The sequence below is a fragment of the Cynoglossus semilaevis genome, chromosome 5 (assembly GCF_000523025.1).
Source record: "Cynoglossus semilaevis isolate Cse_v1.0 chromosome 5, Cse_v1.0, whole genome shotgun sequence".
In the NCBI taxonomy this organism is placed as follows: Eukaryota; Metazoa; Chordata; class Actinopteri; order Pleuronectiformes; family Cynoglossidae; genus Cynoglossus; species Cynoglossus semilaevis.
The window spans coordinates 4966035-4978959 of NC_024311.1; the positions used below are offsets into that span (position 1 = coordinate 4966035).

General features: G+C 41.2%; 1 protein-coding gene across 7 annotated transcripts in view; it reads right to left on the minus strand.

Annotated features, from left to right (window-relative positions):
* Positions 1-12925, minus strand: part of sox6 (SRY-box transcription factor 6) — a 136715-nt gene that overhangs the window by 74806 nt on the left and 48984 nt on the right. For all 7 annotated transcript variants that reach the window (XM_025055441.1, XM_025055445.1, XM_025055444.1 and 4 more), the window contains one exon: positions 12826-12925. This exon is cut by the window's right edge and continues 105 nt beyond it. In XM_025055441.1, the coding sequence (XP_024911209.1) occupies positions 12826-12925 (100 nt within the window). The remainder of the gene's footprint in view (positions 1-12825) is intronic.

Here is a 12925-nt window from a genome sequence, read left to right on the forward strand (position 1 = left end):
TCACATGACGAGAAAGTACGCCGGCCACAAATGGATCTGGTAAAAGCAGAGCATCTTTTGCACAGGCGCACTGGAGGAGAGCAGTGAGTGATTCAGATGTCTGGCTTTTTTCAAAGAGCCCTTCAACAGCTTATTTTTCTCAAGAATCCAGATTAATAGGAGCAAATGCTCTTTCAGTTTCTAAAATGCCTGACTGTGTTCTCTGGAGAAATCCTGGATGCCAATAGAAACACTGCTTTGTATCAACATAATAATTACTGTCAGGTTGTGACACACAGAATATCAATTTGATGCTTACTGTATTCACCGTAGAGTATAAAAATAATTCATTTATATTCACGCTTCACCGAGTTCACTGGATATCGAGTGATGACAGGTTAAAAATTGAAAGACATCCTTATTAAATATAGCAGTGGTGGAGAGTTGGCATGAGGCAGAGTTAGATACTTGCCCTCTTAAAGTAGGACATTACATTACTGGGGAATTAGCTCAAACAAGAGAAGAGTCCAGTGAGTTTATTTTTATTTTCCTATGGGGGCTCTTAAATCTCCAGCACCCCTCACCCCTTTTACTGCATTCCCTCCCCCTCTGCAGATAAAATGCTCTGTGGCTGGGGAGCAGGCCATTCAGCTGGGATGAGAATGGAATGAAAACAATAGCCCTTATCAGGCTCTTATTTACATTTTCCCAGCGTCCCTGCAGTAGACAGCTTGGCTTGCCACCAAGCCCAGATCGCCCCACTGGACCCGGACCAACTTCCTCCAGCCTCAGCGATTCCAATGGTCCCTGAAGACCCTAGCCTGGCACAGACCTGCCCCACTCTGCGGCAAGCACAGATAGCGAAGAACAAGACAAAACTACTGGTGTGTGTGTCCAAGATGTGTTCCCACTGAGCCTGGTCATGGTGTCTTGGACTGCTAAGTCTGTCTGGTTTCTGTTGCGTCTTGGGGTTGGTGCTGCAGAGCTGGAAAAACCCACTAAGTCTGACTTCTGAGTTTTCTGCGGGGTTTTTATTACACAGAAGAAAGTGAATAATCATCACCAATTTTTATTTTCGTTTCGGCCCAAAAGTTTCCACTATCAGTGCTGTCATCTCCTGTGTACTGCTCCTTCATGCTGGTACTGTGTGTTTGTATTATGTGGGTGAACGCACGGCAGTATTAAGACACTTAGAGCTGTGATTAGCAGGATAGATTAGACTGCAGCTGATTTCAGTCTTCCGTATCAAAAACAGTGCTAATGATTCTCATAAACTGCAAACAAAAGAATGTCTCCACACTGATGTGTGACATAAACAAAGCTTTCAGCACCTGGGAGCCTGAGCAGCCACAATATTATGTTGAGTGTAAACCACAAAGTGAAGCTAAGAGGCAGGTTGCCACAAACTGACTGACTGTCTGTACTGACTCACTGTCGAAAGGAAAATATGCTTATTTCAGGATATCAGTTGTTTGTTTTTTCTCAGCGCTGCTGCCACAATAACATTGAAAAACAGTGGTGTTCAATAAGAAAAAAATAATAATTACCAATGTAGCAATGTATAACTACTGAGGCCTGTGCCTGAGCAGAATTAATGGATTTTGTTTATAATAAATAAAGTTTTATTGTTGGTGCTTATATCTTCACGATCATGATCATGATCACTGCACGATATACAGTAGACAAGCTCAAAGCAGCAGGTTTAAATGCCACATTCACAATTAAAGACTATCAGAAATAAATCTTCTCATTTTGCACTGTGCCATTAAGTAGACCTTAAAATGTATCACGCCAATTTCCAAAAGGCTCACCGTGGAGATATAAAGCCCTGTTTGTGAATTAAAAAGCTTCACATGTAATAAAACATATGCAAAAAAGGCAATCTTCCTTTTTATATCAACGTTTTCTTATCCTCTTAAAGCTTTGATTGAATGAATCTCTTGATGCCAGAAAACAGCCATTATGTTTTAAAAGACTGTGACTGCTGCAGAGACAAAAACGGTTTGTTACAACACGCAGCCGCCAGTGATTTATTATCCTGCGTTGTCAGCAATGAAAATGTTTCAACTGTCTGCCGCTACACTCTGAGCGCCTCTGTGTGTGCTATTCTTCGGGGAGAAAGCAGATACTTGTGTGTGCGAGTGTTGTTGTGTTAAAAAAGCTGTTGGCAGAGAAAAGACGTCTATCTACCAGAGTCAAATTAGCCATCAGTCATGGATAACGGAGCAGGAGACCTCCTCTTCAGCACTGACCTTGTCCAGCAGTTGTCCCAGCCTCCAGGGGAAACATGTAATTACCAAATCAATGATCAGCTGACACTGACCATGTACAAATAAAGTCTTTCCCAGAGTGCAGCGGGCTGGACGTTCAGGCAAAAAATAAGGAAACCAACCGTACTTTTTGAAAGTCAAATTAGACTACAGCAGTTCTAATATAATTGGTTATGGTTGGCCATGAGAAAGTTAGACCAAAGTATTTGAAAAGTGCCTCAAAGTTCACTAATCAAATATTATTTTATTTTAAATGTCTGAATTATTTCTAAATATAACTTACAAAAACATGTCAGTTTGTGCTGGGAAATAAACAGATTTAAATGTTGTATGTTGTCAGGTGAATTGATTTGTTTCAATAAATCACTGGAGAATTTAAATGTATTGATTTCAGATATTAGCTATTTGCACATAAATAATAATTTTAAATTCTAATATCAAAAAATGTTTTAAATAATTTAGCACTTTTCCTGGAATACTTTCTTCCCTGTATTTGTTCTTTGACTTTACCTCACTCCTTGGTGACTGTATTATGAGATATGAAAAATCTAAAATCTCACTACAGATGTAATTTTCTGTCTCTCAGATCAAAATTCTAAATCTCGCCCAGACAATGATAGGCTGACGTCTAATTTTCCATCCACTCCGAGCTGCATGGGAAACAAATCAAAAGTCGAGAACGTTCAAAAAGAAAATATCTGTGACACTCACCGCGGAATCCTTTGAATATCTTAATCACAGACACACTAAAAACAAGACCCCATCATCACAGCATATAAAACATAATAATTACAAGAGCCAGGCAGGGAAGTTAAATGCAGGGAGAAAACATGTTTTTGTCATTCAGCCGGTAGTCCCTGAGACAACAGCTGCTGGATGCTGCAAATTCTCCTGAAGTCTCCATAATCACGGCGTTATTGAAGTGAGGACAAAAAGGGCACTAATTGCAAGGGAGCAATCGGAATGCAATAGGTTACACACCCGGGTGATGCGGCACAATGAGGCTGCCAAAGATGGAGCTGCGGGTGGAGGGGGGGGTCTCGTGGCGGTGGGGGTTTTCTTCTAAGCACAACAGTTTGTTGTCACTCGTTTTCAGGCAAACGCTTTAAATTCTTACATTTTTCAACAGCTTTTATAAACGCCACCATTTTCAGCAATCCAGTTGCTGGTTTTTCTTTAAATGTAATTGGCACCGCTGCCGTGCACGAAGAAAGAGGTCCAGCGTTTTCAGACGTGGTGTATTGTGAAGCACCTGCAGCCTCGTGGTGAGTTGATAACTCATCATTATTCCACTTAGTGAACATCTCTGTTAGTCACCTTTAGCCTGAGCTGTTTGGTCAGGTAAACAGTTGCTATAAATGTAATGAATTCATTGTGGTGGTGTCAATTATCTGAACAGGTTGGGTTGTGGGGTCACATTAGGCATAGTCAAAATTCTCCGACTGGCTCAGTAGCCAGTCGGAGAATTTTGACACAAATCGTCAAAAGCTGTAATCAAAACCAAAAGCTGTGTGGCTGACATGTGATCAAAGACCCCACCTATTCTTGCTGATTCTGTCAGGTGTGATTGAGGAGCCCATAAACTGTATAATATCCCTTTTCTAGAAAAAACAGTTACTGTAGTAAAGTTTAAGTAGGACAGTAAAATTTTGAAGGTTGACAATTTTGAAGGATTTATAGAGTTCCTAAAAGATGGGGGGGGGGGGGGGGTTCCCATTACAGGGTTAAACAGAACAGAGACCTTTATTATGTGTGATGTTACAGCAGCTACTGTACCTAAAGATTTAAAAAAAACTGACCAAATAAAAATGATCAAAAATAAAAATGTAAAACACAATACTAAACTCAATAAAATAATAATATAAAAAAAGAAATTCCCAATCTCATAGACCACCATGTATATACAACACCCATGGGACCAAAAACCTCACCCATGTCTTTCCTGTTAATCCCACAGCGTTGACCTGGCCGTCCCAAGAAGCCGTACACACACAGCACCCTGACCCCTCTAAATAGGACATGTGTCTATCAAGCATATATGAATTAACCATCCCCGAGAGGCTTCACCTCTTGAGCTGAGCAGCATGTGACCTCTCCCAATCCATTTTACTGCGGCACTCCGTGGCAATCAGGCTTGAATTATTAAAGTCAGCAGTGAGCAATGATCAATTCATTGCAGCCCTTGCTCACAGACTGCCCGGCCGTACTTCAGCAGAAATGACATTGGGAACACTTGAGTGTGCTTCCAGACAATGCACATAAATGTGAAATATGTCAGGCCCAATATGTCAATAATCATAACTGTACAGGCTGAGGCCATGTCCCGGCTAATCCCATAGAACTGCGGTTACATGACGGTGAGGTGAGCAGGTTTTCCGGGGCTGTGCTTCCTACAGTTGAAGAAGTTAGTGCTCTGCATCACCGACGTGCTCTTATCGTATCCCATTTAAATCTCTTTGTTCCATTTCATGATGCTTAAAGTTCAAGTTTTATCTTCACTGTTTGTACAAAGTAGAAGAATGTAAGTTTAAGACGGGAAAAATACTTCATGGAAGTAAGCAAGTCAAGGAACCTGTAAGACGAAAGAGGACAAGGAGAAAAAAAACCTAATCAAAACTTTGCAGAAAAGGGATGAGGAGCCAAGATAAACCAGTACTCAGAGCCCCCAAAACTGCAATCTCCCCTTAAGCCGGAGAGTGGCAGCTGGCAGAACAGCTGGTGAATAGGATTAATGTCAGAAGAATGAAATAAAACTCAACATATGTCCGAGCCTGAGGTGTTGGGACTGTGCGTGATTGTGCCCCCGATGGATGCCATGTGTGCAGCTGGAAGGAGCCGCTGTGCTTCTTCGCTCTCTACCCCACAAGGTCACTTTTAAGAACTAGGACCATTAAATGGTTGACAGCAAATTGAACTTTTCATTCCATTTTCTCTGCCTTTGCTTAAAAAGGGAGAAAATAGAGGAAGCCTTTTGAACAGTCTGCTATTACAATACACTGTAAATTTATTAGGGTTAAACCAACATTTTTTTATAAGATTTTGCTTTTTTTTTTTGTTAAGGCGTATCAGTGGATTTTTTTATTTTCCGCAAGAAAAAAAATGGTCACCACTGGTGGAATCTCAGCGACACTAATGAGGGAATCAGCCTGAGAAGAGAAGAACAGAAAAATACGGGCTTCATTACAATTTATAATTTCCATTTGATGTTAGTAATCATTAGGGGTCCACACACGGTAATAAATTATAATAATTTCACACAAAAATTAAATTACTGGGTACCTTGCACATGGGATACTTTTTCGGGTACACTGCAATTTAACTGTCAGATATAAACTCGCCTGCTAATCAATGCTCCAAAACACGCGCATTCGTTCATCTACGTTAAATTAATAGACGTGTGAGGAAAACATGCGAAATACTGTGATCATGGCTGTTCGGTCTGATTTAGTAAATTAATGGGTGTCTGACTCTACATGGACAAAAAGGAGACTAATAGGATCCACATGAATGCATTACAATTTTGCAGTGAAGCCAAGTGTTTAGTGCAGACATGGAAACTTTATTTCATCATAAACGCTGGACCACAGCGATGCACTTTGGAGTACACACTAGAAAAAAAAGGGATGGATATAACAGTGCAGTTTTGGGTAATTTGGTTTAATGATGACATCTTCCATTTTTGCCTGCTAAAAAGTTTGGTGAAATTTAGAGTTGCAAATATTTGAGTAAGTCTCTTCAAAAGTGTTAACTGATCACGATCATTAGCTGCTATGTTTTGAATGCACTTCCCATTTCTGTTTCTCCTCATCACACCGTGCTGCATATGTGATAGTATTTATCAAGAATAAGAGGTGGTGAGCAGAAACAGACATCAACGTCCAAGGTGCAAACATTAACGTCCAAAGTGTGGGGCTAGAAATCCATGCAAATGTGTCACGATGGCTTGCGTCAGGGTAGATCTCCTGGCAGCACGGCTGACGTACTTCTGACTTACACAGAACAAGCCCTAAAATGTGCTCTGAAATCATTAGCAGGCCGCAGAGTGTGTCTATGGCCAGGGTGTGAGTTACACTCCCCCTATTTTGATCCTCGGTCAGATGACACCGACTCTTTTGTCAAGTTATGTGTGGAAAATGCTTGAGAGCCGAATACCACGGTCAGGACAGTGATACTGCGCTGGCACACAAGTCTCCCTGTGTAACACTGCTGCAGTCATTCTACAGAACACACACACATGCACATAGTATGACACATGCGCAGCCCCTCTGCCCCCGATCTATTGTGTAGGAGCCTCTCTTCTTTACTTATCTGTCGTTCAGTTTCTCTAAAAAACTCTGTGTTGAGCTGAAGGCTGATATTGTCAGAGTCTCAGCGCCACAGGCTAATATCAAATATAGTAGCATTAACGGCTTCTTGTTGCTCAAGTGTCAGCGTTCAACAATCCGTGCCCCTCTGAATACTGCGATGTCACATAAAACAAACTGCAGCTGATTTAATCTGTTAAATATATATAAATATTTGTTCCCCAAATTCACATCAAATTATATCACTGATTCACCCATTGTATGATGTTGACTATAAATGCAGTGGAGGAGACATACCTACAAACCAGACTGTGAGTACATAAAGACAAACAGGGCTCTGTTCTTCCCTGGCCGTGATTTGTTTCTCAGAGACACCAGTTTCCTCCTATCAAGGAGTCCCTGTGCAGCCAGTAAGCCAAGATCACAATGGGAGTTTTGTGTTGCATTGGTGCAGGGGGACATGCTCAACAGCTGAACCCGGGGAAGATGGCCCCTGGAATTCTCCACAGCAGTTGCTACTGTTGACTAATCGGAATATGAGAACAGGGGAAGGTGATCCTGAATGCAAAGAATTGCACATTGAGGAAGCAGCTGCTTGTTTTGTCATCAGAACGACCAGGGCAGCAAAAAGAAGTGGCATTTAGAAAAAGAGGCAACCTTCTTTTTATCTCGGCGCTTGTAATGTGAAACCTGTGCTGGTCACAATCATCTTATGAGGATGTATGAAGGAGGAAGAAAAACAAATGCAGAAATAAGCTGTTCATCAGGTTAGAGTCCCAGAGATAGGAAAGAGGAAGGTGGAGAGAGGAAGCTGGAGCAGGAGGGAAATTAAGAAGGTGGAAAAAGGGTGGGAAAGTAAGATACAGGGGCGTGAGGGGCAGGGTATCTTTTTTTTGGTGAAAGTTCACATGTCAGACTGGCAGGCTGCCCGTGGCGTACAGCCGAAAAATCTATTTAACGTCTGCTTCACAGGGCGACAAGAGGGTTGATTGGCAGAGAGCAGAGAGCCGCTTTTGATCATGTGTCTTAACAAGCGATTCCAGCTCATGTCTATTCAGCCTGAACAGATCCATATTACCTATTCAAACAAAAGTGACAGACCAGAGCACTGCTCTACTGGTGCACCGCGCCACAGGCTACGAGGAGAACACACGTATGCACACACACTCCCTCATACGCACTTTATAAAGAAAGGCCTGACTGATGGATACACACATAAGGACTGAACGCTGAATCATTTATTCCATCAAATAGAATATGTGCACCGGGTTGTTTTTTGTTTTTTTTTTTTAAATCAGGTTGACATAATAAACACGTTATTAGAGGGAATAAGAACACGGTGCAAAAGATCATGAGAGTGTGTCCTATCAGTCTAGCTTTGCCCTCACACACTCTGCCGGGATGCCGCGTTCTGAGGCTGTGTGTGAAGAAAGCCTCGAAAACTGCAATCAAGGCAACTGGATTCTCCAGCTCTCATTGCATATGCATGGAGTCAGAGGCTCATGCTCAGATCATTATAACAAAGATTCCTATTAATTAGGTGGGATAAAGCACAACCAGATGACACGGCAGCTGGGATGAGAGGAGAGGAGAGGAGAGAAGAGGAGAGGAGGGAGGGAAAGGAGGAGAGACAGTGTGTCAGTCTGTCGGCGAGAAGGGACCCTCTCCCCTTTAAGTCAAATGAAACAAATTTCCTCACTGAAGCCTAATGCAACAGATAAGCTAAATATACTACGGGAAACGCACAAAAATGAAAATGACCCCAAATAAACTGCACCTAAATAAATAATTAATAATTCAACATGTATTTGCTCTAACGTGAGCTAAAGGTGGACCCAGGCCTCCTGCATTCCGAGTCTGATCATAGCTGCAGTACAAGGCTTGCATTATCCACAGTTGCAAAAACATTTTTCTTTTTTTTTTGCAGAGGTTTGTTCACGATAAAGCAACAAAAGTGACATTAACCGTACATCAATCTTCAGAGACTTTTCTAATGCGTATTGACATATCCATATAAACTTGAGTTCATTTTTGCAATGCATATAAAATATATGTGATTACACAATAATGCAAATATTGCTTGCATTTGCATTAGCTCACAGGCACCAACGTGGACCATCTGTACTGCCAGACTCATTATCAAGATCTTTTATTTTTTTATTATTTTGGTAAACATGACAGGACAGATTTTATCGCCAGGTGTGCGCAGTCGTACCGAGGACTGTCCACGTGCGCTCATATTACTTAGAACGGATTTTAATTCTAGGTCAGTGAGTCAAGAGTTCATCTGTGCTAATCAGTTGATCCCATTCTCTTCCAAAAGCTTTCACCCATCCCTGAATCCCATTACACGGCCTGTTGTAATCGAGGATAATGACCTGGGGCCATACACACACAATGGTTGGTGCTCCGTCACCCATACTGTACATACCACACTCTAGTCATAATACACAGCGGACAGAGACAGAGAGGCTGAGAGAGTGCAGAGATATACAGTAGAATTACATTATTCTATGTTAATTTAGAGACAGGTTTGTTGTGTTTATGTCTCTCAGCTGCTGATTCCCCAAAACTCTACTCTCTATAGTCTTTAATTACTCTACTACCTGATGTCAAGAACTGTGAGCTGTTTTTTCTAATGGTAATGGATAAGGTCCCCTTTGCTAGGCTAATTAGCCATGACTACGTCAAGGAGCTGCAGGTGTAGCACGTTCTCCTTGAGTTCCCCTCGTGGCAACTCTTAGTGTTTCATACACAGAAGCTGTCCACTGTCGTGTGAACAGCTGTGTCAGACCACACCTGTTCACAGCCTGGACAACCCAGGATTACATTATCTTCTAAGCCTATACTGAACCAAGATGAGAAGCTGTAATAGCAATTTAATAACCTAAACCAATGTGAGGAAATGTTATTTTTTAAGCCTGCTGGTCTGTAATAATATATAGATGACACAGACGCATCACTGTATCCAGTTTTTCTGGCCAATAGTCAGCGAGCAGATAGTGAGCCCACGACTGTTCCCTAAAAGCTAAAAGACAGGAAGCTGAAACCAATTACTCGTCCTTGTCTTAGGGAGAGCCATAAAGACTGAACACACAAAGTATTTCTCTGTTGACTTGCTGGGTATTGATTAATACTTTAGTGCATTATATAAAACTGTTCTAATTGCATGTGAATCAAACCAAGGTCACCTTGGCTTTTTATAATGGTGGCTATTTGTCTTTTTTGCCCCAATACTTTATACTGACAGTTTAAACTCTTGACAAGTGCTGTCTGAAGACTTATCCATAAATAATGCATTTACAATACCTAGTAAATAAACATGGGGCACAATCGTTAGCCCTGCTGGCAACGGGGCTTAATAGAGCTTTTACAGCAAAGGTGACTATTCAGCTAAATGCGCCGCTCGCTGCTGGGGGAACATTTTCATTCATTAGCACAATCACAAGCACTTAAAGCACTTTAAGGAGCAGAAATGGAGAGGAAAGGTGGAAGGATAGTTAGGGTGAAAGGGTACAAATAGATGAGATGAAGGGACGGAAGACAGATACTACAATACCGAGCACTGTCTTTACTCTGACAATGGATTTGTTCTTGAGAAAAAAGCCATTATATTTAAAATTTGATTTACTCTCGATTTTACTCTGTCATAACTGACAGAACTCTATTTCCATGAATCCTTACAATCCATATTGTACATTAAAAGGAAAACATGATGCTAATGACGCTAATGCTGCTCACAGTACATGATAGGAGGAAATACATTTACACATATAATATATGTCCAACCTCAACATGATAGATGGTAAATATTTACTTATATAAGGGCAGACAACGGATATTAGGAATTTTAATTCAAAAAATGTACGAAGGGCCATACATTGAGCTAGTACTTTTGTTTGTTGTATTTTAGTAAGATGTATTTATTTAGACGTTTGAATTTTTTTTTTCTTTGTAATCTGAAAATAATCAGACCTGGCTCTGCTAGAATGCTGTTAATCTTACGGTGGGATTCAAAACAGGACCTTAGGCCGACTAACTGGAATTAAGTAAATCAACTAATTGTAAGATTTCAATTTTTTTTTAAGTTTCTTGAACAAAACTGGCCTTTTAAACTTTGCAACTTTTAATTTAAATCCAGGTTCCTAACTTTCTTTTTTTTTTTAAGTTAGTCATGGTGTCAAACAAACTACTAGCCCTTTTTTGTTTCCCAGCAATCTCAGGGTCACCACAGTCACCCTCAGTACATCAGGTCACTGAACTTTCACTGACCAGACGAGGAAGCTCAGAGAAGAATGGGAGCAGATGGTGAAAAGTCTCTGAGGACGTCAGTGTTCCCGACCAGGCAGGCACCAAAGCAGCAGAATTAGATACAGCAGTTGTCAGGCTTATATTTAGCTCATCTGTTGCTTGTTGCATGTTAGCAACATCATTTAAACAACAAATGACTCCTCCAACCTTCTTGTGTAATCTGAAAAAATAATCCCACCCATTTCTAATTTTCAACCATGTCTCACTCCATAAACAATGACATAAGGTTATGATTCGCCCAACATCTCTCTGAGGTTTTCCTCAGAGCGTTTCTACGGCTCCATTTCCCTCCGTTCTTTTACAGTAATCACTGATCCTCATCAGTCATTACTTCACCGCTGAAGCTTTGTCAAGTGTTCTTGAGAACCAAATATCTCTGACTCCCAGCAACTTGGGGGGACAGCAAACCAAACTTAGTGAGCCTCTAAACATTCTGCAGGTTTTTCCACACAGAAACTAATTTCCTGCAACAAGGGAGTTTATTTTGGTGGTGATGCATGCGGCAGACTGAGTCTCTACTATTAACAGGAGATTAAAACAGCTGTATGGCACTCTATAGCACCCTCTACTCCCTGCACTAACATACGGCCCTGGATTACAAGCTGCACTTGACCATTTAAATTACTGCAACCACCAGCCTTCACCAGCTGGGGCTCATTACCATAACACCCACGGCCGCTGCGAAGAGCGCTGACAAACCTCGCCCAGAAAATCAACGGTGAAAGAAACAGGAGATGTTAAATATATCATTATTTCCTTAGCGTAAGACAAAAAGTACTGGTGGCAGGAGTGATATTTTGATATTATTTATCTGATCAGCCTGGATCCACCGAGAGGCTGCAGTCTGTCTGCAGACTGACAGATGGAGGTTTTTATGAAACATATATTCCATTTTAAACCAAAGAATATAAAATGAAACATAGAGCAGAACAAAATGACTGTATCTGCAGCTTTACTTCAGACATGTGCTTTTCAAATGAGGCTATTAGCTTACATTTTAGACTTTTTTTTGTGGTTAATTATACCCTGTGCCTAAAATTCTAACTCAAATGAGATGATCATCTCATCTTTTTCATATTAACAACGCTGCAGAACAGTTGCCCACGACATCGCAATCTGGCCAAAACAATTAGCCGCTGTGTAACAAAGACCGCCGGAAAAAGTAGTAAGTTCTTTTTAGGCTTACAGAGGTCTAATTTATTCATCTGATGAAGTGCTTAAGCTAAGAGCTCCCCAGACACTAAATGAGACACATGCATTCCCAAGGGGTTTTAACATTTGATTAGATGTAGTTATATTACTACAGCCCTAATTAAGAAGGGGGATGTGTTTCAGCAGCACTTTCAAATATTTGTTTTTCTGCCATACTCTTGATAGACTGCAGGCTGTGGGAGAGACAGCAGAGCAGCCTGAAATCGGAAGCTGATATTAGACAGAGACTCTACACTGTTATCGCTCAGTGCAAGGAGCTAAATGGAGAATTAAAACACAGCAGGTTTTACAGTTAGAATGAGTTCATGAGACTCAAAAGAAGAGTCGGAGATGTCAGTGTACTTAGAAACTGTGATGAACCACTTTGCCCAGTTATAAAAAAAAGAGTCCTGTGAATAAAGAGAGGTAATGTTCCTGGCATCAACTCAGGACTATGAGTTTTATAGTGCAAAGAGTTTGCATTGGCACAGGGGAAGACCTCACTTATGCTGAGGTGCACTGCCACACAGTCTTTGTCAAGTTGGAGGAGGTTCAGAACAAACTGGAAACACTGTAACGTCAGTATTCCCAGCCTGTGTTTCTCACTGAGCGTATGAGACAGTGAGATACATAAAAGAACAGGGAAGGCAGTCAGGAAACCAAAGAGTGATGAAAAAGGGAGAGGGAATATTTTTGGACAATCATTACAAACATTAGAGGGAAAACACACACACACACACACACACAGAAACAAACACGTTCAGTCATACCGTCTTGTTCTGTCTTTGTCATCTCCTCCAGCTTCTTCTGCTTCAGCGTGTCCACTACATCTGCCAGGCTTCCTTTGCGGCGCTCTGGAGTTCCAAACGC